The sequence below is a fragment of the Lycium ferocissimum genome, chromosome 9 (assembly GCF_029784015.1).
Source record: "Lycium ferocissimum isolate CSIRO_LF1 chromosome 9, AGI_CSIRO_Lferr_CH_V1, whole genome shotgun sequence".
NCBI classification, from domain to species: domain Eukaryota; kingdom Viridiplantae; phylum Streptophyta; class Magnoliopsida; order Solanales; family Solanaceae; genus Lycium; species Lycium ferocissimum.
The window spans coordinates 60942738-60970067 of NC_081350.1; the positions used below are offsets into that span (position 1 = coordinate 60942738).

General features: G+C 35.9%; 2 protein-coding genes across 2 annotated transcripts; one reads left to right on the forward strand and one right to left on the reverse strand.

The window, feature by feature from the left end:
- Positions 1–3296: 3296 nt before the first annotated feature.
- Positions 3297–16331, forward strand: LOC132031431 (WPP domain-interacting protein 1-like). The gene is made up of 3 exons (XM_059421397.1): positions 3297–3459; positions 5210–5504; positions 15481–16331. The coding sequence occupies exons 1-3, from the start codon at positions 3448–3450 to the stop codon at positions 15978–15980; spliced, it is 807 nt and encodes a 268-aa protein (XP_059277380.1). The 5' UTR covers positions 3297–3447; the 3' UTR covers positions 15981–16331.
- On the reverse strand, positions 7243–10100 carry LOC132031432 (agamous-like MADS-box protein AGL36). The gene has a single exon (XM_059421398.1). The coding sequence runs from the start codon at positions 9128–9130 to the stop codon at positions 8471–8473; it is 660 nt and encodes a 219-aa protein (XP_059277381.1). The 5' UTR covers positions 9131–10100; the 3' UTR covers positions 7243–8470.
- Positions 16332–27330: the final 10999 nt, after the last annotated feature.

Genomic DNA, 27330 nt, shown 5'->3' on the forward strand with positions numbered 1-27330 from the left:
GTGAATATCTAGTCACGATCTATAAACTCATTAACACTCTGAAAAATCATACCAAGCTGCCATACTACCTTCTTACATGTAGGGTCAAACCTTATGTATTTACTTTCCCTTCTAGGTTTCAAGGTTACCCCCTCCTCAGCATCATCCTCATCAGATGTACAACTATATGCATCAGAACTAAAGTAAAAGGGTTCATCACCACCTACCCTTCCTTCCAAATTGTTAGGTTCTGTTTCATCAAATCCTATGTCTTGTTCAACTTCACCAAAAGGTACATCATCAGGGTTAGGGTGCCCCTTTTTCTCTCTTCTAGTCCTTCTCTTATAAGCCCTCCTTTCAGCCCTAAATGTTCTAACTTCCTCATGTACATCAGATCCATCATCACCATCTGGACTATTAAATACTACCACATGGTCAGATTCTACCTCAGATTCAACATCAGAATCTGTTGAGTGAGAGTCAACATGGTCACTACTTACTTGCTTTGCATTTTCACCATCGGCAGGTTCAGTTTGTTGGGGTGAATTTTCAGCAGCTTCTGTTTGTGGGATTGAAGAATTAGTGGGAAATTGAGAGGGTGAAGTAGTAGTGGCTGCAGTTTCAAGTGGTGTATTTTCAATGGCTGGGTTCTCATTAGGGTTACTTTGAGAACCATTTATTTCACATTGGATACCCTCACCAACTTAATTAAAAGCATCACTATTTGTTTGGTTGTTGGGAACAATATATTCCAAAGGCAATGGGGGCACATCTGGTTCATCTACCATGTGGCAGACAAAAATCTCCACAATGTCCCCATCTTTCAAACTTAGGGAAAGGTAAAAAATATCCTTGTCAGTAAGTATATCTACAAGAATGTCACTATTAGGGGGCTTCACCTTAAAACCACAACTTGGACTATATCCTAATTCCTTTATGTAGTCCCTAAGCTCAAAATATGACAACCTATCAACATCAACATCTAAGAAGTCTATACAATTACCACCCTCATATCATGGCACACCACTACTTAAATCAAATACCCCACCATAAAACCATCTCAAAGTAACATACATAAAGTCAGCCATACCTGAAAGTTACAAAGTAACAACACTTAACAAAACCCATAAATTACAAAGCAACAATACTTAATGTAAGCAATATCAAAGGGAAAGATATGATTTTTAACAAAATCAACAGCAATTAGTAACAAACCCCTAAAGTTACTCATTCATTTAAGTTATTCTACTAAAAGAACCCTAAATTAACAAACAACCCGATTCAAAACCCTAGAATGCCTGCAAATAATTTAATGTGTCAAAACCCTAACAAGCAAACTATATGGTAGAGAAATATACTACAAAATACACAAAACGAAAAAAAAACCTGCAAAATCACGAATGATACCTTTCTTCAGCAAAACAAACTTCACCAAACTTGAGAATGCAAAAATGACCCTAGAAATCACTACGTATTACGCAAATTAGTGTATATGGTAGAAGATCGCTTGAAAATTATCAAGGTAAATAGTGGAAATACAGTGAAAATCGATGAGAGAGAGAGAGCGAGAGCGAGGAGTCAAATTATTTTTGGTTTAAGTTTAAGGGGGTAAACGGAAAAGGAAGTTAAGATGCTGATTTGGAATTTTAAAAGACGCGTGTACTACACGTGAGTTAAAAAAAATGGGGGTCACTAAATAATACCCACTTAAAGGTCACTAAAATACTAAAAAAATAAGACTGGGGGGAAATAGGTCGCCCGCTAAGGTTGGGTGCGTCATAATTAATCCGAGTAAACGTTGAGGGGGTATTTGACTATTTTCTCAACTTTAAATTTATGTTATTATACATTACAAGTTTTAAAAGTCTTTATTTATTTCAATTCTGTGTCTAGTGCTTAGTCAAACTATAAACTATATCACGTAAATACGCAATGAGTAATGATTCTTTCATCTTCTAATTCACCTATCTCAGGAGTACTAGTGTCGGGAAGCCCGTGCTCAGCCCTGGCCCAAGATCAAGGTTATAAAGTAATCACTAAGTTTCAATTTATATGCCAAAATTTAAATTTCGAGTGTCAAATAGTTTAATTTTGACAGTGAATTCGGGCATAGAATCTTTAAGTCTTTGAAAATTTACATATTTAAAAACTATGTAAAAAGTACTACTCCCTCCGTCCCCAAAAGATTATTTTCCTTTCCCTTTGAGTCTGTCCCATAAAGATTGACACATTTCTATATTTAGAAATAATTTAACTTTATGAGATGATTTATAGCTACACAAATATCTAAGACTTGTTTTGGACCACACATTTTGAAAGTCTTCCTTTATTTCTTAAACTCTGTGCCAAGTCAAACTAAGACAATCTTTTTGGGATGGAGGGAGTATAAATTTCAATACTTGACTATTCAAAATATTGAAAAGATATATGAAAAAATAATGATTTTTCTTAATTAAAAATTTTCTTTTCCTTTCAAGAAATGCATGTGAGGAAATGATAATTCTTTTCTTTTCTCTTTATCCAATATATTTTCTAAATTTGCGTTATAATAATATTATAACTATGATGTAGCCCCAAATACATTAGCATTGGCTAAATTTAAATAATTAAATCATGTCTCGGTGCAAAGACGTATATATCTAATAATTTTTCTCCTCATTTTTATTTTCTTTAAGGATCGCTTTTGAAATTTATTTTCTATCGATTTATATTTTATTTTGAAATTTATTTTCTATTATATAATTGTGTTACATCATTAAACTTTTATATATTCAAAATAATTTTTTAAAATAAAATTTAGATCAAGAAAAATTTAATGGCAATTTTAGAATTACTAAGAAAATATGGTCGACGCTCTGTCAGTATCAAATGAGTTCTCCAAAATTATTATTATTACCATTTTAGATTATCTTTGTGCATAGCTATTTCTATTAGATGACATCATCACCATGCATAACTTTTTAAGTATTTTTAATGGGCTCAAATTATATGTACCATATTGGATGTGGCAACCCAAGTAAAAAAAAATAATGTAGGGCCAAAAATAAGACATAGAAAAAAATCATGGTACGTACCTCACCTCCAAAAAATTAGTCTAAAGGGCCATGTATTACCAAAAAGGGTTTGAAAACATCTTGATTTATTAAAAGTATACTTTGATATATGAAGTAATAAATAACACATATAAGAGCAAATATTTGAAGAAGCAAATCCTTTTTAGTTCACAAGTTAACTAAATTGTTACAACGTTATTAAGTATTACAAAACTCTTTGGGCTGTCTATTATATATATAGTAGTAAATAATGAATTATTTCACCTTTCCAGAACCGAGAAAAAAAAAAAAAAAAAAACAGAAATTCTCTCTCGTAACTATTCATTCTACCATTTTCGTGGCCTTCTGCAAATTTCCAAATCCAGGTTTACATTCAAATCCCACCACCGCCACTGCCTTGTGCAAATTCATCATTATGACCGAAAAGGTACGTCTAATTCTCTCTTCTTTTTCCCCACTTTCTTTCTACTTAAATAATAAATTTGAAATTGCAATGAATTGAATTTCGATCAATGTGTTCTTTTTTACCGTATTTACACTAGCATGTTAAACTGATATTGCTGAGAATTTTGCTAGATTCGTTCTGCATGAACTGGAATAATGGTCTCTCCTTCTCGATTTTGATCTGATTTCTCCATATCGTCCGCACACAAAAAAATAAAAAAGTTATAGCCCTAGACTTTAATCCTGTGACCTATGGTTGGCTGGATTGCTAAACAATATTCAGCTGTTATTCGTGGGCCCCGCTTGTATTAGCTTGTGCTTTATTAAAGGCAGTGGCAGAATCAGTATTTTCACTAAGAGATTCAAAATATAAAGCAATAAGCATTATACGAAGAAGCTAACATGAGTCAATATATACTAGCTCCGCCCGTGATTACATGTAGTCATTTCCCCGTTCCTTAGTGCTGGACTTGGACACATGGCATAAACAGTGCTTGGATATGTTGAAGGTAATTAAGCAATCACCATCCAGTGGCGAATTCAGGATTTTCACTAACAGGGTTCAAAACATAAAAATGTAGTGCCTAGGATTTGAACTTGGAACTATGAGCCAATTTCTAGCAGTGCGGAGCCAGCATTCATATACAAACATTTTGCAACCCTTCAACCATTGCGCCGAGCCTTCAACTTGTGTCAAGGGGTGTCAACACTGGTATAGATACCTATAAAACTAAAATTTCACCTACATATACAATGTAATTTTCTGGCGAAGGGGTGTCATGACACCCCTCGGGCAAGGGTAGCTTCGCCCCTGATCTCTGGTCTTGTGTTCAGGGCATTCAAAATATATATATATATATGTACATAAAAAATTATCTTATGTATATAGTGTATTTTTTTGCCGAGGAAATTTGGGTGAACACTTTTCCGCTCCCTTAAATCCGCCCCTGTCATCACCCCATCAAAAGTCCTTTTATACAGACCAAAATGTCAAAAATAATGGGTCTAGTAATGTTGGAGTTGATTTCTCAAATGGTCACTCAACATAGTTATTATCTCAGAAAGTCACTTTCTTTGTCTAAGGAAATTGGAATCAAGAAGAGAGGTGACTTTCTGAGGTAATAACTATTAGCTTAGTGACCATACGAGGAATCAACCCAGTGATGCTGTGAATAGCACTAATATTTTGGATGAATAAAAAGGCAAAGTTATTGAGATTTTAAAGAAATAGCCACCGACTATAAAAGGGTTTTGCTTGAAGAAATGGAGAAGGAAGAAGAGGGAAATTCACAAGGATGGGGATAGTAATTTAGACAGTAGTACAGTACTAAGTTGTTGGAGCAAAGTTTGTTAAACTCGGTTGCAATTTCAGCAAAACTTATACATGTTTGTGCCGGAACCATCCAAACAGGCATTTACTGGGGGTCACCTTTTCTTGGTCGGACGGACTCGGATAATAGTGATAATCGAAGTAGCAAGTCTTGCGCTGCAGCTAGAGCTGCTAAGTCAAGGTACAAAGCATCTGTGTTCAAGGTTTATGCATCTGATAAGAATGAGCTAAGTAGTTTGAGTAGGAAGAATATGGGATTCCAGCTCAACCATCTCATCAGGGGAAGGGTCAGGCTGAAACTGATAAAAAGTCTAGAGGAGAAAAGGTCAAAATCGAGAGGAAAATGCTCATTCCAGCATGGAATCTGACTCGTGAAGCTTCAATTTTTTCCCTGGTTTTGCAGGATAGTAATCATTCAGTGAGTAATTATACAAACGGTGGAAGGTCAATGAATCATGACGGAGAGTTGAATGATGAAACTCAGGATAGAGAAAGAGCAGTTGGTGAGGAACTTCAGGCTGATCTTGACAGAAGAAATGATGGGGAGGTCGGAGGCGTGTCTCAAGAAGATCTAGCTGCTGAATCACCTCAGGAGGCTGAGAAAGAGAAGAGCGAGAATCACTGCTCGTCCGCAGATCATGATCCTATGCTGGACTCGCTCTCCACCCTCCAGGCCCTTCAAGAAGCACTTGAAAGAGGTAGGTTTGTAGTTCTTGTCCATTGTTTCGATATAATTATTTCTACTTAGCTTATGCAATTCTTTGTGGATATGATTAGTCATGCTCTTTTTATTATTATTATTATTATTATTATTATATATATATATATATATATATTTTTTTTTTTAAAGAAAAGGTAAGTAGGAGATGATTAGTTACGCTTGCATCTTCAGTATATTGTGTGAATTGGATAACTTTGTTGTTAAGTCTATTCCAAACTCGTAGCGCGTGAAAAAAGTCTCTTCCAAATTCGAAAAGTAATAGAAAGGTGGAAACTATCAGAGTTCTTGGTTGACAGCTTCCTTATGTCCCCCTTTTTTTTGTGTTAATTCCTTTTCCCTTTTTTCGTTTTTTTTAATTTTTTATTTTTATTGAAATTGGTAAACCCTCCATACTCCCCTGTCCAAGAGAAACAGTGGCCCTTTCCCACTTTGCGCCATCTGTGACTTGAACTCCTAATATTTGGCTGGAAGTTGTGTGCTCTTGGCACTGGAGCAACCTCTTTTGTCTCCTTTTTTTGCTCCTTTAATTAAAATTTCAATTTGATGTTTGAAAATTTTGGCCGTTATTCAAAGATTAGCATTGTTGTTGGAACGATAACACCAATCCATCAAGTCAGGAGGTAGTTTTGATAAACTGCATGACTATATGTCTACTAGAATATTTGACCGTAGCTAGATTCCTCTTCAAGGATATGTTAATCGTTTGCCTTTTGTATTTGTTTCTCGCATTTCTCTCTCTATCTATCTATTTTCACTTTCTACAGTAACTTCGTATACTTACAGTTCTTCATTTGGTCTTTTTGCAATTCTTTTAACATTTTCAAGTTGGTACAATATGATCGGGATTATATATATTTTTTTTTCTAGTAAATTCTAATAGGGAAAAAAAGGAAGTGAATGCTTTCAAAATTTCCTATTTGTTGCAAACAATCTGAGGGATATCTTCAGAGGTTACAGGAAACCAGCATCGGTATTTGGACTAGGAGTAGTGAATAGTTGCGTGGTTATAGAATTTGCACTAGATGGAGAGAAGTGGCCCTATAAAGAGCCTTTGTCATATTTTTCTTCATTGGCTGTAGGACAGGACAGGGAACAGAAATGGAAAAGTGAGGGGATCACTACTCATGGTGGGGCAGTGGAATAATAGGGTGTTACAAGGCTCGTATAGGGGCTGAATAAAGCTGAAACTACAGGGTTTTGCAGCAGTGGAACGACTAAAAGGTGAAAACAATGTAGGAATCAAGAGGTATAATGAATGTGTCCTTGGGGATGCGAAGAGATGGACTTTGGGTCTAACTTAACGGTCCACCACAAAAAGACCCCAAAATCCAATCTTTACATTTCTTTTGAAAGCTTAAAAAATGGAAGAAATCCAAGGAAGATGAGATATGATAAATACTTGTACATTGTACATTAAGATATACTAATTATATATTGATTAGTCATCAAGTATGCGCTGATTATACACTGATGACAAAATTTATGATTCCACACTTGGAAATATCAAGTTCAACAAGCAACTAACAATTGCTTGAAATTACTACCAAGGTTAGAACAACCACCACAGCTCTGTGAGGCCACTAACTTCTTATTTTCTATGAAATACTATCCACCATCGTAGATCCGGACATACGAAATTCCACCACGTGAAACCACCGTCAAAGCTCCTTCAAACACCTTAAATCCACAATTCCACAAGACTCACACCTTCTCGAACAAAGCTCGGTGGTAACAATTTCAGACTTGGGCAACCTTTACCAATGACTTCAAACACTGAATAGGCGTTTGGCCATGCAATTTGGAGCTCAAATTTGATGTTTCGATTTGAAATCAGTGTTCGTTTATGACATTTGAACAAAATTTTGACTTTCGACTTAAATTCGAAAATTTGATTTCAAATTCCAAATTCACCTAAAAGGTAGGATTTCAATTCCAAATTTGTGATTTCAATTTTTTCAAATTAAAAACTTGACCCATAAGTTTATATTTTGCAAAAACAAGACCCATACTCTATGTGAAGAGATTGTCTGTACCATGTGAGAGGACTATATTGAAGTATAGCTAGTTACTGCTATTGTTGGTTTATTGGACCAGTGGATCTTCGTAAAATTATTTGTATTTGAAAGTTTGTAATAGCATGTAATCGCAAGCATTTATTTATAAAAGGAACAGGAGCTATGAAATTTATTAATGCAATGCCTTAGGATATTCCGATACATTGCTTATGAACTATGGTTTGCTCATTTGGAAAGATCGTATAAGAGTTGAAGAAGTTTTGATAGTTTTCACAAATTGTGAGATTTTCATATTTGTTAGAAAGAGTACAACTTTTTAGATTAAAATTGCATGTCCAAATAAATTTCCACTTCAAATTTATCTAATTTTAAATCAATACTTCCAAATCATGATTTGTAATCATGCTAAATCATTCGAAGAGATGGATGGGATGCAGGGGGCCCACAGAGAAGAATAGAGGAAAGGTAGAGAAGAAGAGAAGATGGGGAAGAGATATGGCAGAGAAAAGAGAAAGATCAGCTATAAATTGTGAAGACCAGAAAATTTATTTCGGGTAGTTCTTACAGATTGAGGCTTTTCTTTAAATGGAGTTGAATTGGCTGCCATATTTAGGTTAAAAATTCCTAAATTTTAAAATGCACATGACATACCTTTTGGATCAAATAAAACAAGTTGCTAAACTGAAGAGAAAGAGAATGCATATGGCTAAAAATAAAGATTCAACATAGTCTAAAATTTTGACACAATAACTTGGTCATCCGAACGACTTTAGTTCATTTTTCTGACAAAACAGAATGACCTTCATAAATAATTGAAATAAGAAGTACAATGACACGCAATGGATAGAAAAATGCAACAAATTAAGACGAACAGCATGGAAAAACAACATGAAAAAAACAATCATAGAACAACATAATTATTTCATTCTCAATTGAGGTCCTTGGCATCTCCATCATCTTTAGCATTGGCGTCATCGCCCTCCGTTGGTGCTGGCTCTGTACCGCTTCCATCCCCTAATATAGCCATAGTCTCAACAAACCATGGGTCATTCATCAAATCTTCTATTAAACTTGCTGGTAGGGTAACATGTTCGTTATTGGCAGGAGGATTTGGAGGTTGAATGGGCTGTTTCTTTATTTCATTAAGTTTAGCCATCTTTGAAGCAGATAACTTTAACAAACCTTTAATTTGTCTAGTATCAAATTCATAAAAACTCCTTCCCTCCACAACTTGGTTGAAGAGGAGTTCCATTTCCTTCTCCTCGTTTATTTTCTCTATTTTGCTAATTTGTTCTTCTTTCTTCTTCATTTTTTCTAGAAGATAGGTTTCATTTTGGACTAACTTTTTAAGCCTTTCGGCCTCAGGAATACTTAAATACCTCATTACTACATCCTTAGCCAGACCTTTAGATTGCCAAGTAATGGGTTGGATTTTCCCTGGGCTAAAGATAATTATGGTGACTTCTACATCACATAGAGTAGAAAACTCTTCTGCTTTCTTAAATAAACTTGCTGTTCTGCTATCAAGGATTGAGCTTCTCGCATTTTCACTACAGTTCCTAGTATGTCTAAGCCTTTTTCTAGCCATATTTGATTCTCAAACATAAAAATGCACTTCCTTTTGTAGTAGAATATAAAAAACTTGAAGAGGTGTGCGGCTTTTATAGATGCCTAACAGATTTTGTCACTGTAGTCAAATTAAAAAGTTTCAAGTTGGTTGAGATCCTAGGCCAAATTTTAAATAAGTTGATTAGCGTAATCTGGTTCTAAGGAAATTATTTTACAATTTTTCTTAAAAAGTTTAAATTGCTAAAATTCAAATTGAATTTGAGATGTCAGAGTCCATGATTATTTTTGGAGTTAGGAAGTGCAAATAATTAACTGGTGACAAAGGCATATTTGATAGAAAAATGGATCCTATGGAAAATATGTTCTGTAAAAGATGTTAATATATTCTTAGAAAACATTTTTGGATCATATTTCAATATTTTGATGGATAAAAGGGTTTGTGATATATTTTAGTCGTGCAAGCCGTAGGAAAAGGTATGAGACGTAAACAATATCTAGTCCAATCGGGTAGTATTTTAATACTTTTACCTTTTATAATCATACAAAAATGAGTTTTTGATATTTTACCATTCATAATCATACGACGGAGAAGGGTCAAAAATGGCCCTAACGTATTAGAAATGGCTCAAAAATGCCCTCCTTCTACCTATTGGATCAAATTTGCCCCTCCTACCTATTGGATCAAAAATGCCCTTAACGTATTAGAAATGGCTCAAATATGCCCTCCAACATATTAATTGATCACTATATGTTAAAAACAACCAACCTAACTCAAAACTCGTTTTAAATTAACACAACTAATCGATAAACTAATGTGATAAGTTTATATAATTTGGTGCAAATGGCGCATTTAAATTTATCTTTATTTTTTTCTTTTACGTTTATTTGATACTCTGGACATGCTTTTAAAAATAAATAGTAATATCTATGTATTTATTCATAACTTTGTGCTCGTTGACACGAGACCCAGAAACTAGTATATCTAAAGATGCTAAGAAGAAAGTAAGCGTATATTTTATATTATATATTAAAGACATATCATCATACAAAGGAAAGTTACAACTTTTAATTATCTTAATGCTAGCACATAATTTGATAAAGATAACCTCATAAAAGCAGCAGTTGAAATACATTGCTTCTGATGAACAGAGCCACAAAAGATATCCTACTACAACAGCTACTAGTCCATCTGTTTATTTAAAAAGGATAAAGAAAAAACACAGGCACACATACATCTAATTGCATAAAAAATAATTCGCACTTTGAATCCATTATTTCTAACTTTTAGAGTTATCTCCGCAAAGAATATTTAACGTAGTTAGCCAAATTTTTTTTTTTAACGTAGAATGCAAAACTGAACTGGAATAACAGCCATAATTGCATAGTTTCTCTTAAGTAAAACATACATAAATGTCTTGATTAAGCAATACTTCTACCTGTAAGTACATACTGTATTCATAATCGATATATGCTTTAAAACAACTCATCATTTATCTTCTATATGGAGTTTGGTACATAATACAACAATAACAACAACATACCCAGTGTAATCCCACAAGTTTGGTACATAGTATACTTAGGTAATTAATATGTATTAATTTGTTTTTAACATATAATGATCAATTAACATGTGTGAAGGGGAGCCTTGGCGTAACTGGTAAGGTTGCTGCCATGTGACCAGGAGGTCATGAGTTCGAGCTGTGGAAACAACTTCTTGCAGAAATGCAGGGTAAGGCTGCGTACAGTAGACCTTTGTAGTCCGGCCCTTCACCGGACCCCGCGCATGTGCACCGGGCTTCCCTTTTGAATTATCAATTAACATGTGGAGGAGCGCATATTTGAGCCATTTCTAATACGTTTAAGGGCATTTTTTATCCAATAGGTAAAAGGAGGGGAAAATTTGGTCCAATAGGTGGAACGAGGGCATTATTGAGCAATTTTTAATACGTTAAGCGCATTTTGACCCTTTTCCGATCATATAATTATGAATTTCTTATATAACTATTTTTTTCTTCATGGGAAGAAAAGTAATGGTTTTTGTCGCGCCCAAAAAGGAGGAATGTGATCATCACCTGACGCCATCAACAAGTATCCTGCACAAAATAATGCATATACAACTACAAAATATGAAAATTGTTGTGGCTAAACACTTTGGCCCCAATTATTTCTTTTGTAGAATATCGTGGCAAGAAATGGCGTAGCCAAAAGTTAGCTGCAAACTTTACATATTTTGTGGCTAAGGACTATTACTTATTACTCCCTCCGGATCAAAAAGAGTGTCCACTTAGCCATTTGCATACCTCTTAAGAAAATACTAACTCCTAGACAAAAATAGGTACTTTGACTAAACTGCCCTAATTAAATAGGTATTGAGATTTGATCACATAACACTTAATAGGGGCTAATATGGAAAAATAAGGTTAATTCTTTCTTGATTTGATAAGTGGACTCTCTTTTTGGTATCTGGAGGGAGTACTATAAAATTTTATTATGTTGTACATACATTTGTAGTACTCTTTGGTCACGAAATATAGCAAACAATCTTATTCTTTTGCTACGACAAAGGAAATATATAGAAATCTTTATATTGTCATCAGTCATCACAAGGTGATCTACTGTGGCAAAAGATTTAATTTGTTGCCATGAAAATTCAAATTTCTGCCTATTTTATAGTTTAATGTTGTGGCAATAGTATAAAGCCCTTTAAATTTTTATAACTTATTTAGGCTAATTTCGGCTTAAATAAAGTTATTAAAGCAACCCGAGTTTTGTGGGATCCACACAAGAGTAAGAGAATGATTGAAGAGTACTAAAATATTCATGGTATGAGTAGGAAAGTGTTGATAGCAGAAACATTGGACAAATGTTGGAAGTGAAAAGGAAGAAAGAAACAAAAGAAGTCCAGGACCTCTCGCTGCGACTCGCGCGCTAAGTCGCGAGAGACAATCCTGGGCGAGCAAGTAGAAGCAGAAAGTTCAGGGGGCTTGGGAGGCCCTCCGCCTGGGATGACTGAAAAACCTGGAGCGGGCCGCATGATACCTCTCGCGACTCATGCTTCCCTCACATGAAACCTGGACAGTATAGAAGGAGGCATTACAAGGTGGGGGGAAATAGTGAGATTTTGGAGCTTGGGAATTTTCTCCAATCCCATCCGGCTCTTTTTTTTTTTTTTGAAAAGATAACACTTACATATTTATGCAAAAATCAGACCTGCCACAAACGGTTACAGGTCTCCATAGTTACAAAGGAGTATTCAGAAGATCTTCAATCCTATAACAAAAACTTATATAGAACCTAAGAGATCCATAAATGATTCTAGATCTTCCATATACTCCTGTTTACACCAAAAGTAGAATAAAGCAAGACAGTTCATTTTCATCTTCTGTAAAGAATTACACCTATTTTCAAAACATCTAAGGTTCCTTTCACCAGATGCAAGCTGGTATAATTCTCCATCTCTCTTTGTTGCCAGAAAGGTTGGCATAACTATTCTACATATCCTGGAGCTGTACAATTTTCTCAGGCATTATCCATGTTAACCCTGTCAAATTGATGAATAAACTCCATATCTGAAAGGTAATCTTGCAGTGAATGAAGAGGTGACTAACGGTCTCTGCTTCTTCACCACAAAAGAAACTCCTTGGACAAAAATTAAAACCCCTTTTCATGAGATTTTCCCGAGTTAGTATTGCCTGCTTAGCTAGCAGCCAGACAAAACAAAAAATTTTGTAAGGGATCTTAGCTTTCCATATCAATTTCCATGGTCAGTGGTCAATCTGGCTTCCGAAAATGTTAAAAGTCGTGTATGCCTCCTTTACAGAAAACTTGCCTCCTTTACAGAAAACTTGCCTAGTTTGTGATTCTGCCGGATTAGACAGTCTTCATCATCAGATGGTCCCTTAAATTGCTCCCAGATCTTGTAGAAGTCTGCTAGTCTCTGCATCTCCCAGTCATTTAGTAGTCTTCTAAAACTCAAATTGCATTTATTTGGTGGTGTATTTGGGCAGAAAGGAATCAGAGATGTTTTGAGAACAAAAGCTGCAATATTCAGAAGCTCAAGATGAATTGCTTAGGCCTTTTCTATTTTTGGTGTAAACAGTAATTAGCAACACAAACTGAAGATATTTTCAATGTTCTAGACAGTTTGTAACTAGCAATAGATATAGGAGCCCTTTTGGTAAGTGAACTCTTTTGAGGGGGACTACACTTTCTTTGTGTAGTATACCTGTGGATGTTAATATAAATGTTAAAATTCTCAAAAAAAAAAAAAAAAAAAAACTCAAATTCCACCCCTGATTAGACCATACCTCTGCCACAGAGGCATTTTGTTGCTGGTTGAGGATGTATATATCTGGGAATAAGAGTTTCAAATTGCTTTCTTCTAACCAATTGTCTTCCCAGAAGCATAGCTTCATGCCATTTCCTGCCTTTAATCTGCAATCGCATCCGGCTTAGATCAATTCCCAAACAGTCAAGTTGAGTTTTTATGGATATTTTGGGTTAATGCCAATAACACGACAATCAAATATTTTGTTTAATGGGAGCTGGTCATGTATTGCATTTGTATTTGAAAATCCTCGCCTATTAGGGTATGTAAATTTAAGTTTAGTCACAAGGTGTGTTGTCCGACCATTTATTTCGAAGCTATAAGACCAACAAGATGTGGGGCCTCGTTCTCTTTTGGCGGCATAGGACTTCTCATTCTGTGCTTTTAATTTCGTGCAAAAGTATATGAGTTGACAGGAAATAAATAATTTATATAAATCAACGGTTTTCTCAAAAATAGTATAATTTCAGGTATCTGGCATTCCAACTTCTTTGAAGTTCCATGTTGTCCGGTCTTTGGAGTCTGTATGTCCCTTGTCTGACCATTTTTATTATTTGGTACAGGCTTGGCCCCCATTTTTCTAGAGGTTGGGTCCTGTGTGTTTAGAAACACGTGTCCAAGGAACCTATCCCCTCGTTTGGAAATTCAAGCTTGTTCATCTTAATTGTAATATGAAGCAATTTTTTATTTGTACATGCACTTCGGAGCTATGCTTGTTCTTTTCAGTCGTCTATGAAGTCTAGTCAGTTGTTACTTCTTTATTTGGTTCCTCTCTTCCCCACGTGTATCTGGGTTAGGTACACCGACTTCAATAGGAAGCAAGGGTTCTGCTCCATAAACTAAGAAGTAAGAAGTTTCACCTATTGAAGTGCGGGCGGTCGTTCGATAGGCCTCTATTTTATGTGGGAAACTTGTCACCCCACCTTTTTTGGCTTGGTTGAGCCATGTTTTAAATGAGGAGATTATTATTTTGTTGCTGGACTCAGCTTGTCCATTAGACTGATGGTGTCTTGCGGTTGAAAAGTTTAATTGAATAACCCACTCCTCACAAAAGGCTCAGAATCCTTTTTCGATAAATTGTGAGATGTTATCACATGCGGTCTCTTTTGACAGTCTGAACCTGCATATTATATTTTTTTCAAAAAAAGTTAATTGTATCCAATTCTTTTACTTTGGCGTAGTCACTGGCTTCAACCATTTGGAGAAGCACATCAGTCGATGCTAGCATGTAGCATAGTTGACTTGGGGCTTGTGGCAACTTGCCCGCTATATTCATTCCCCACGCCATGAATTGCCCGTAAAGCCCCGTAAATTTTCGCTATTTAATTCGGGTAAAGCCGTGATTAGGAGAGTAATAAGGCCATGGGGATACTTGGATATGGGTAGAATTCGAGTTGGAAGAACCCAAGCTAATATCTCGTAGCAGTATTAGTAATACGGTGTTTGGCTTCTGATATTTAGCTCCACATAACTAATAAAGCATTGAGTCCTGAAGTGACTTATTTAAGCTGTAGAACCCTCTCAAGCAAATAAAAAATGATTTCACATGTTTGGCTGATTCTTCTGCAATTGTTTTGTTTAATTTTCCTGTTTGATGATGCTACATCAAAGCTGGTCTTTATTTGAAACAGTACATAAAGTGAACAACCAAGAGGCACGATGCGTTACGTTAGCTTGAGGGTTATTGATACGCTTCATTGTTTCTAAAGAATCTAGTGGACAGAGGCCTAAGTAGCTCAGGGTAGTTTAGACACCATCTCATTGCATGTAAGGATGTGTTGTTCAGCATATTGAAGTTATTAGTGTTGGATCTCAAAGCGTATTTTGGGGGATTTGTAACCATTGACCAGTTTGTTTCACTCCTTAACCTTTTCCCATTGCATTTGGTTTTCCTTTGTATTAGTATATAGTCCTTGGCGTTGCCTGTGTTTATTTTTACCAAATTTGGTAAAACTATATTTCTTACATTTTTGAAAAATCAATTACTCATTGGAGTTTCATTATTCCAGTTACATCAATTGGTTGATGCGCTTTCTCTGCAGAACTTTGGGGCTTCAGAGAAATTAAAAAAGAAGATTCTATCACCATCTCAAATAGTTGCTCAAAAAAGGAAGAAAAGAGTGTTGGAATTGCGTTGCATCGGAGAACTAGCGACCTTGAAAGTGAGGTTGAGGCTCTCTTCAGACAGAAAATTGAAGCTGAAGTTGAGTATTTGACTGTATCAAGAGCGGTCAAAAAGTTGAGAGTTGCAGCAGCTGAACAAGTTAACCTCTTGGAAGAACAAAAGAAATTAGCTTCAGAACAAGCGCAGATTGTTAAAAAGCTTGGAGAAGCAGAATTGATGGCTGCAACCCTTAAAACACAGGCTACGAAGTTTGAGAATTGCGGTGAAGATATCATGACCATTGATGAAATGCTAAAGCTACAGAAGAGAGTGTGTAAGTACAGCACTTGTTTTTTATTACAGTTGGTGTTGCTGGTTGTCGTTGGGCTGTTTCTCTTGCAGATATCACCCGATTATGCTGAAGTTGTACCCACGTAAATTGTAGAAGTGAACTTTTGCTTCCATTTTTTGTGTACTGTTACCATCGTTGAACAGTCTTGAATATTAATTATTTACTTTTAGATGTTTGTAGATAGATGGACCTCCTGGTTTCCATTTTTGCCCGCCGCTATTGAATTTTAGCAATTAAAATAGAAGATGATCTGTTTCTGCGATTGATCGCCGGGCAATTATGGACCTACTTGGGTTGTAAGGTCCCCAAAAGTTTCTTATTTTGCGGTGTATGGTATTGACTAGAAATGATTCTTTAGGAAAATGTTTTCTATGAACAAGTCATTATCTGGTATATTGGTTATCAGAAATGATTTCTGATCACATTGAACACATAAATGCGTGGATGACTTTGCTTGAAAGTTGTCGTTTCATTCTCATATTTGCACTACATATATTTCGAGGCAACATTTATGATATAATTTGACAGTCTACCGGAGTGTGGTGTTTTGATCCAATTTTTCATTAGTCAAAATGTTTTTCTCCTGGGAAAGAAGTTTCTTAAAAGTCAGAAAAATGACTTCCTTCCGACAACAAGGGACATTCCCCATTAATTGTTTTCTTCCTAACTGCCAACGCCAACGCCGCCCCCCCCCCCCCCCCTTTTTCCCTTCCTCCTCTTGTCCCACTACCCGTCCCAGATTACGTGTTCATTTTTTCTTTACACGTCCTTTAAGAACTCATAAATAAAAATCTATTTTTATTACATTACCTTTATTTCTTTTCAATTAATTGCACTTTATTTCATACTTTAAAAAACAATTAATGTTAAGGGCAAAGTAGGAAAAATTTAATCAATTTATGCTGATTTTGTAAATGGACAAGTATTTTGGGACGGATATTTATAGTAATGTGGACAACTAATATGGGACGGAGGGAGCATAAATGTGCACGTCTCTTGGGATAATATCAGCTTACTTATCAAACATAAAAAATAATTCTTACTCCCTCGTCACAAATTATTTGTTGTGGTTATTAAAAATAGTTGTCTCTAATTATTTATCGTTTTAGAAGTTTAAGGTAATTAATTTTTTTTTTCTATTTTACTCTTAGTTGAATTTTATCATTAATGGAGATGACACATAAATAGAGTAAACATTTAATGGATAGAGAGTACAATTTAGACATAAATAAGGGTAAAGTAAGTCAAAATATCCCTCCTAATTGATACTCCCTCTGCTTCAAAATAAGTTTCCGGTCGGTCTTTTTCACACTCCTTAAGAAAACACTGAACACTTACAAGAAAACACTAACTAAGTAGGTAGTTTGACTAATCAACCATTAATTAATAAGAGTGTTGCCTATTTATTGCCTTGAGTGAATAGGGGCAAACATGAAAAAAATATAGTTAATTCCTTCTTAATTATGTAAGCGGGCACTTATTTTGAACCAAAATAAAAAGACCAAGTAGATATTTATTTCTTAAGAGGCGTGTAAAACAAAAAAAGCGACAAATAATTTGAGACGGAGAGAGTACTTATTTTAAGAACAATTTTTGTGGAAAACATTTGCCTTAACTAAATACCTTAATTAGATGTTTGGAAGTCACTGAAATCACTTTTGAAAATGGTATACCTCCATACTCCCCTGTCCAAGAGGAACAGTGGCCCTTTTCCACTTTGCGCCATTTGAGACTTGAACTCCTAATATTTTGGCTAGAAGTTGCGTGCTCTTGGAACTGGAGCAACCTTTTTTGTTTCCTTTTGCTGCTCCTTTAATTAAACTTCCAATCTATTGTCTGAAAATTTTGCCATTATGCAAAGACTAACATTCTTTCTGGAACGATAACGCCAAGCCAGTGAGTCAGTAGGTAGTGTTGATGAACTGAAAGACTATGTGCCTACTAGAATGTTTGACTGTAGCTAGATTCCTCTTCAGGGAACAGAAAATGTGGGAAAAGTGAGGGATCCCTACTCATGGTGGGGTAGTGTAATAATAGTGTTACAAGGCTCGTATGGCGGCTGAATAAAGCTGAAACTACAGGGTTTTCCAGCAGTCCAAAGACTAAAAGGTGAAAAAATGTTGGAATCAAGAAGTATAACGAATGTGTCCTCGGGGGATGCGAAGAGATGGACTTTGGGTCTAACTTAACGGTCCACTACAAAAAGACCCCAAAATCCAATCTATACATTTCTTCCGAAAGCTAAAAAAAGGAAGAAATCCAAGGAAGATGAGATATGATAAATACTTATACATTAAGATACACCAATTATATATCGATTATTCATCAAGTATGCGTTGATTATACACTAACGACAAAATTTGTGATTCCACAATTGGAAATATCAAGTTCAACAAGCAACTAACAATTGTTACCAAGGTTAAAACAACCACCACGGCTCCGTGAAGCCACTAACAACTTCCTATTTTCTATGAAATACCATCCACCATCGTAGATCCGAACATACGAAATTCCACGACGTGAAACCACCGTCAAAGCTCCTTCAAACACCTGAAATCCACAAGACTCACACCTTCTCAAACAATTTCAGACTTGGGCAACCTTTACCAACGACTTCAAACACTCAGTAGGCGTTTGGTCATGCAATTTGGAGCTGAAATTTGATGTTTCGATTTGAATTCAGTATTTGTTTATGACATTTGAACAAAACTTCGACTTCAATTTCAAATTCCAAATTCACCTAAAAGGTAGGATTTCAATTCCAAAAAAGACCCATACTTGATGTGAAGAGATTGTCTGTACCATGTGAGAGGACTATATTAAAGTATAGCTAGTTACTGCTATTGTTGATTTATTGGACCAATGGATCTTCAAAATTACGTGTATTTAAAAGTTTGTAAGAGCATATAATCGCAAGCATTTATTTATAAAAGGAACATGAGCTATGAAATTTATTAATGCGACGCCTTATGATATTCCGATACATTGCTTGTGAACTATGATTTGCTCATTTTGGAAAGATCGTAAGAGTTGAAGAAATTTTGATAGTTTTCACAAATTGTGAGATTTTCATATTTATAAGAAAGAGTACAACTTTTAAGATCCAAATTGCATGTCCAAATAAATTTTAACTTCAAATTAATCTAATTTTAAATCAATACTTCCAAATCATAATTTGAAATCATGGTCAAATGGTCCCTAAATCATTCGAAGAGATGGAGTGGTCGAGGAGTTGTAGTGGGGCCACAGAGAAGAATAGAGGAAGGGTAGAGAAGAAGAGAAGAAGGGGAAGAGATATGGCAGAGAAAAAGAGAAAGATCAGCTATAAATTGTTAATGTTGAGATCATAATATTTATTTCAGATAGTTTTTACAGATTGAGGCTTTTCTTTAAATGGAGTTGAATTGGCTACTAGTGCACGTTTTTAACGTCACTGTTTATCTGTTAGATCTGTGAAGTCAATTCTGATACTAATAACACTAACCCTACACCAATGAATTATGCTATTGCATTACATAATGAGTTGACACAGCAAACTACTGAACCTTTTGAACCAAAAATTATTACTTTTCTACATGGAGAACCAACTATGACATGGACGAACAAGGAGTTCGAAGAGTTAACGATGCGACAAAATTTATAATTTGCTATTGTAGCAAAATTTTCATATGGAAGGCCAGATCTAGCGGAATTGAGGAAAATATTGCCAATCTAGTTGGAAGTTAAAGGAAAATGCGAGATGGGATACTTGGAGGAGCGCCACGTTTTGATTAGATTGTCACTTTTAGAAGATTATGCAGCTTTACTATCAAAAGCTTGGGAATTAAGGGTCAGAAATAGATATTTCCCCCTACGATTTATAAAATGGGATCCATGGTTTAATCCGGATGAGAAAACAACCATAGCCATTGCCTGGATCTCTTTTCCCGGATTACCAACAAACCTATTTGACAAAGAATCAATGTTCTCTCTAGCAACTGCGGTTGGTACACCATTGGTGCTTGACAAGGCCACAAATATTCAAACGAGACCTAGTTGTGCTAGGATCAAAGTGGAAGTGGATTGGTTGAAAGATTTAACAAAAAGAATTCAAATCAATTGCTTCGATGAGGAAACAGGAGAGGTGAGATCAAAATGACAAAAAATTCAATATGATTATTTGCCTAAATATTGTACACGCTGCAAATTACAAGGCTATGATGTCCATGGCTGCTGGATCCTGCATCCAGAACACAAGCCAAAAAGAGAGGAGCAAAAAGAAGAAAAACATGATATTGCTAAGGGTAAAGCCAAAAAGGAAGCCAACAAATCAACTGAGAAACAACCAGCTGCCGATTTAAATCAAAATGGAGTGTGCAAGAATGGAAAATTGGTGTATGAGAATTGGAATGTGGTGCAAAACAGGAAACATAAAAGCAATGCAAAGAATGCAACACAATCAGTGATATAGCAGAGTTCTAAGTCTACAGTAATAGCAAACAAATATGATACTTTGGTGGATTTAACCGAGGAGATGCAAGAGGAGACAAACAAGAAATCAGAGGAACACCACACATCCAACATTAAAGATCAAAAGGAGACTTCCAAGCCTTGGGTAAAGCCATCTTTTGGCAAGAAAAGTGAAGCTTGCAAAGATACAGAGAAGAACAAAGAAGAGAAGAAAGGGAAGAGGACAGAAAGTCACAATAAAGATAGCAACAACAAAGATAATCAACTAAGGCAGAAACAGGTGAAACACAAGCAGATGCAGTCAAAGAGCAGCAAGCAAAATTAATGATAATGCCACAAGATACTGATGCAGAACAAAGTGATAATAGGTTGTCTATTGACAGAGACAACAAACAGCAGCAAGATGAAAAGTCTCTGATAGGGAAACATCAGGAAAATAATCATCAGAGATCAGGTCAAGCTATTTCTGTTGGGGGACAAGCAGAATCCATTTCAGGAGAAAAGGACACTCTAAAAAAGCCACCGGATGATAATCACAATGAAGCATATGATCATAATTTGTCCAAAATTGGATTACCCGCGAATTCAGTTACCATTGGAACATCAGCCATAACAGACAGTCAAGAGGGGCAAATAGATATAGCCATGAGCAAAGAAAATCACAACCAAATTCATAACAACAAGGGGGAAATGCAGGACATAACAGGGGAGACATTGAACTTTGCAACAGTAGATGAAGTCAATATGCAACTGCAGGAACACACTATCAGAAATGGCAATCAACAGATAATTAATGACAATGAAGAGGAACATGATATTGACATTGGAGATGATGTGGATGAAGAAAGAAAGCTGCTGGAAGATAGTAGTAATGCAGACAACTTTCCAAAACAGGCTGAAAAGGCAAGAAAGGAGATCGGGCAACACATATAAAGAGACAAAAGTGTACCTCCTAAATTAACAGGAGGTGTACAAACAAGGAAAGCACTTGCCAAATCCACTTCTCAATGAATTGCTCTCTCATTTGGAATACTAGGTCTGTTAACACTCAGCAGGCCTTTGAAAGAGTAGTTTTATTACACAGACAAAAACAATTCAATGTTATAGCCCTTATGGAGCCATTTCAACATCTTAGACATATTGATATGTATAAAATGTGGTTGAATATGGAGACAGCTGCTTACAATATAAATGGGAAGATATGGATCTTTGTGGAAGCAGGTTTTCAAGTGGAAATTTTGAAGGACACTGATCAATTATTGTCCTTCAAACTCACCTCTTTTGATGGAGAACAGGAAGTTATTATGACTATAGTCTATGCTAGTATTGATAGAGGAACTAGAATTGCATTATGGGATGATTTATATGATATTGCTACACATATGCATCTTCCCTGGCTGGAAGGTGGAGATTTCAATGTGATTACAGAGGCTACTGAGAAATATGCAGGGCTTCCAGTTCAGTATACAAAGACTTAAGATTTCAGACACTGCATTGATTCAAGCCAGTTGGTGGATCTTGGCTTCACAAAGAGCATGTACACTTGGTGGAATGGGAGATCTGATGAGGCCTACATTTTCAAAAGGTCGGATAGATGCCTAGGGAATCTAGCCTTGCAGAGCACTTATCCTAATTTAGAAGTTGAACACTTAATCGAGCAAGGTTCAGATCATTCTCCTTTATTGATAAGTCTCAAACAGGATAGTAGATCAATCAAGAAGTCTTTCAAATTCCTAAATTTCTAGGTAGAGCATGAGACTTTTCAGGAAGTGGTTAGAAATAACTGGGCTTCAAATTTTAGTTCTGATCCATTTTTTAACTTTCACAATAAGCTTAAGAAGGCGAGAAAGTCCCTCTCTATTTGGAGCAAGGAGACCTATGGGGATATATTTAGGAAAATTGCCACATTAGAGGAGGTGGTGCAAGTGCATGAACAGGAATTTGAGCAAAATCCCACTAGTTTAAATAGACAGAGACTACAAAAAGTACAGGCAGAGTTGATAAAGTTCTATGCTATTGAAGAAAAGTTCTGGAAACAAAAGGCAGAGATGCAGTGGTTTAAAGATGGAGACAAACATACTAAGTTTTTTCATGCTCATGTCACTGGAAAAAGAAGAAGGTTGCAGCTTAAAAGAATTCAAAATAGTGGGGGAGCCTGGTTAGAGATAGAGGAAGACATAGCAAGGGAGGCCATCAGTTTCTTCACAAGTCAATTTAGTGAAGAAAACATTCCTACTGATTTTCAGATGTTAAAAAATATCCCTAAAATGATCAGTGAGGTACAAAATGAAAGAATTCATGAAATGCCAGAGGAAGAAGAGGTTAAAAGAGCAATTTTTGGCTTAAATGCAGATAGTGCTGGAGGACCTGATGGGTTTACCGGAAAATTCTTTCAAGCATGCTGGGATACAATTGGCAAAGAAATGACCTAGATGGTGAGGGCATTCTTCTGTGGAAATGAATTAACCAGGTATATTACTTGCCCCCAATTTGGTACTTATTCCAAAAAAAGAAAGAGATTACTACTTTCTCAGACTTAAGACCCATAAGTCTGAGTAACATTACTAGTAAGGTCTTTCAAGGATAATCCATGATAGAATGGTAAAGATGTTACCAGATCTTATTTCACCTCAACAATCTGGATTTGTTAAGAAGAGAAGCATTGTAGAAAACAATCTGTTAGTGCAAGAAATTGTTCATGACATTAGAATCAGAGCAAGCCTGCTAATGTGGTTATCAAGCTTGATACGGCAAAGGCATATGATAGGGTATCTTAGTTGTTCTTGACTAAAGTCCTACGGCAGATGGGATTTGGGGAAAGGTTGATTGATATGGTGTTCAGGATTATATCTAACAATTGGTATTCAATTCTGATAAATGGGCAACCACATGGCTTTTTCAGATCTACAAGAGGGGTGAAACAGGGAGATCCTTTATCTCCCACTTTATTCATATTAGCAGCTGAATGCTTATCCAGGGCTCTAAATGCATTACATAATAAAGACAGATTCAAAGCATTTGGGATGCCAAAGTGGAGTCCATATGTCAATTATTTGGCATATGCTGATGATACAATTATATTCACCTCTACAGATGAATACTCAATGAAGCTGATTATGGAGACTTTGGCAGACTATGAGCAGATCAGTGGGCAGAAAATCAACAAAGGGAAGAGTGCTGTTTATATGCATCATTCAGTGGCACAAGGCATTGCGGATCTAGTGAATAATGTGACTCAGATTCCAAGAAAGGAATTTCCATTCACATATCCAGGGGTTTCTATTTTCTATGCTAGAAGACAATATGTACATTATCAAGAGTTAGTGGAGAAAGTGCAAAACAGACTTAGCTCTTGGACTAGGAAACTGTTATCAGTAGGAGGAAGAACCACTTTGTTAAAACACGTATTACAAAGCATGCCCATACATCTCTTATCAGTTAGTGATCTACCTGCTGGGATATTAGCTCAGATTCATAGACTTTTTGCTAAGTTATTTTGGAGTAACTCAGTGGGGAATTCTAGTTAGCACTGGGCTACTTGGACAACTTTATGTCATCCACAAGAGGAAGGGGGTATGGGTTTCAGAAGCTTGTAGGATGTCTCCAAGGCTTTATTTGTAAAACTATGGTGGAATATGAGGACCAAGCAATCATTATGGAGGACTTTTATGAGTAATAAGTATTTGAAGAAGTTCCATGCAGCATCAGCTCCATAGAAGAATACATGCACTTATGTATGGAAAAAAATGCTCAAAGTTAGAGAAGAGATGCAACACGAGATTTGGTGGAAAATACAACAAGGAAACTCTTATTTTTGGATGGATAATTGGACAGGCTTGGGAGCTCTTTACCATGTTATTCCAACAGACTTTGAGTGGGACCCAATTATTATTTTGGTTAAAGAGGTAGCAGAAGAGAGACAGTGGAATGTACATATGTTGAGAGAAATTATACCTGAAGATTTGGTAAATCACATTCTGGAAAATATTCCACCCCCAGCAGAACATAAAGAGGTTGACAAAGCCTATTGGAAACTGGAAGCTAATGGAAAATTCAATGTAGGGTTAGCTTTCCAACCACCCTGACAAAGAAAAGAACCTGGTAAGTTTTACAGAAGAATGTGGATCAAGGGACTTCCCGTAAAAATCTCATTTTTTATGTGGAGATTCTTGAAATTTAAACTGCCACTAGATGATAAGCTTAAAAAATGGGGAATTCAGTTCCCATCAAGATGCTTTTGCTGCCAAAATCCTGAAACTGAAGATATATCCCATGTTTTTTTGCATGCGCCTAATGCTTAAATCATTTGGAAACATTTTTGTAGGCCAGTTGGGATTGACATTGAGAATCTACACAGTACTCAGGTCATTAACAAATGGTGGGATCTTCCAGTGAAATATGAAGTCAAGTATATAGGTCATTAACAAATGGTGGGATCTTCCAGTGAAATATGAAGTCAAGTATATATTCCAAGTTGTTCGTGCAATTATACTTTGGGAGATTTGGAAAAGGAGGAATACAGTAAGGCATGAAGGAAAAATGACAACTAAAAAGTTGATTTATCAGGTATTGCATACTTTGATAATGTTCATGCAGGTGAGGAGGAAGAATTTCAAATATGCCCCATATAAGTGGAATACTTTAGTGGAGACTTTATATAGGTATTCTCAACCTATTAAAGCCACCACCGTTTTGTGGAAAATGCCTGATAGAGGATGGATTAAAGCTAATACTGATGGTGCATCTAGAGGGAACCCTGGGAGAAGTTCATAGGGATTTTGTGTGAGAGATGAAGATGTTTTACAAGCACAAGCTCAAGAAATGGTGGATTCATGGAGTACTAACACTTAAGCACAGACTATGGCCATATTCAAAGCTCTTAAATACTTGGATGACAATCAAATGGATAGGATAGTGCTAGAAAGACATTCTTTGTTGTTGAAAAACATCATTCAAAGAGTCTGGGAGGTACCTTGGCAAATTGTTAATATAAAGGAAGAGATTTGGAGACTCATGGAAGGAAAAACAATAGTGTTGGATCATATTCTTAGAGAAGGGAATAAGGTAGCTGATTATTTGGCTAATCTGGCTCTAAACAAGGGAGATTTTGTAGCTACCAATTTCATGGAGATGGATACTCATGGCAGGAAATTGGTGAACAGTGATAAGTTAGAAATACCTTATCTGAGAATTAGGAAATGCAGCAGAACATGATTGAAAGGAGAAAGGATAAATCAGGAAGAGATCCTCATATTCAAACCCTTTGGGGGAAGAATATGGAGGATCAGTTTTATTCTAACTGTTTATTTTTGGATGCAGGTGCAACAGGCTCTGTAACACAAAGGAGGACAAAGAATAGCACAGAGGGGCAAACAGGGTGGAAACACATGGGAAGCTTGATTTTCATTTCCTAAGTTCTTTGTTAATTTATCCGGTTTTAGCAAAATGGGTAGTATTAGTACTTTTTGGTACTCATTCCCACGAGCAAAAAATAGGAGAAATTAACAAGAAACAAACACAAATTGCACAGGAGAGCATTTACAAGCATAAATCAGGCTTCGTAGATTGCATAGATGTTGCAAACATGGTGGAAACACATGAGAATCTTACTATTCATTGCCTATGTCTTATGTTAATTTGCCTGGTTGTTGCACAATGGGTGGTATTAGTGCTATTTGGTACTCATTCCCTTGACCAAAAATTAGGAGAAATTAATATAAAACAAGCAGAAATTACACAAGAGAGTCGATACATGTACAAATCGGGCCACCATCGACAAATGCACAAGATGGAGAATATACACATTTGGATTATACTCAACTAGGGTTGTGCAAGAATCATTTCAATATGGACAAATCACTCCTAGATTGGGTAAAATCGAAGGTGGGAAGGGAACAGACATATACAAGCAGTGAAAGCAACACCATAAACAAACAACACCAGCAACAACAAGCAAATCGGAATCTCAAAACAGAAATGATGAAAGAGAGAAGTCAGGGGTTTTTCTTTTTTTTTTTTTTTTTAGCAACACACCAGTTAGGCGAAGCATCAGCTCCAACAGGTAGAAGACTGGGGCAAATCCATCGAGACATCAACATCCTTTAAATTCAAGCTTACATTGTCAAGATCTAAGCTTACCGAGAGGGAATTGCACCCATAAAATGATCAATTTCATAGATAGCAAGCCGACGGAGAGACTTCGGAGTGCGTGTAGATACCATCTCCGTCGGCACTATACTTTACTAAGTTGGAAGTTTGTTTGCTTTCTTTTTTGTTGACTATTTTGTTTTGTTGAATTTTGATTAATCAATAAAATAGTCACTGGGTGGGACCCAGTGACCTTGCCTTTTAAAAAAAATAAAATATGTAGGGAAAAAATTCCTAAATTTTAACATGCACATGAAATACCTTTTGTATCAAGTAAAACAAGTTGCTAAACTAAAGAGAAAGATAATGCATATGGCTAAAAATAAAGATTAAACATAGTCTAAAATTTTGACACAAATAACTTGATTGACTGAACAACATTAGTTCATTTTTCTGACAAAACTGAATAACCTTCATAAATAATTGAAAAAAAAAGTACAATGACACGAAATGTATAGAAAAATGCAACAAATTAAGACAAACACCATGGAAATTCAACATGAAAAAAAAAAAAATCTTAGAACAACATAATTATTACATTCTCAATCGAGGTCCTTGGCATCTCCATCATCTTTAGCATTGGTGTCATCGCCCTCCGTTGGTGTAGGCTCTGTACCGCTTCCATCCCCTAATGTAGCCATAGTCTCAACAAACCATCGGTCATTCATCAAATCTTCTATTAAACTTGCTGGTGGGTAACATGTTCGTTATTGGCGGGAGGATTTGAATGAGCTTTTCTTTATTTCATCAAGTTTAGCCATCTTAGAAGCAGATAACTTTAACAAACCTTTAATTTGTCTAGTATCAAACTCATAAAAACTCCTTCCCTCCACAACTTGG

Bases quoted from the DNA above. Each gene is read 5' to 3' on its own strand.
- LOC132031431 (XM_059421397.1), top strand. The intron at 5,505-15,480 runs GTAGGTTTGTAG...CTTTCTCTGCAG, and splicing joins TCAAGAAGCACTTGAAAGAG to AACTTTGGGGCTTCAGAGAA.
- LOC132031432 (XM_059421398.1), bottom strand. From the start codon at position 9,130: ATGGCTAGAAAAAGGCTTAGACATACTAGGAACTGTAGTGAAAATGCG.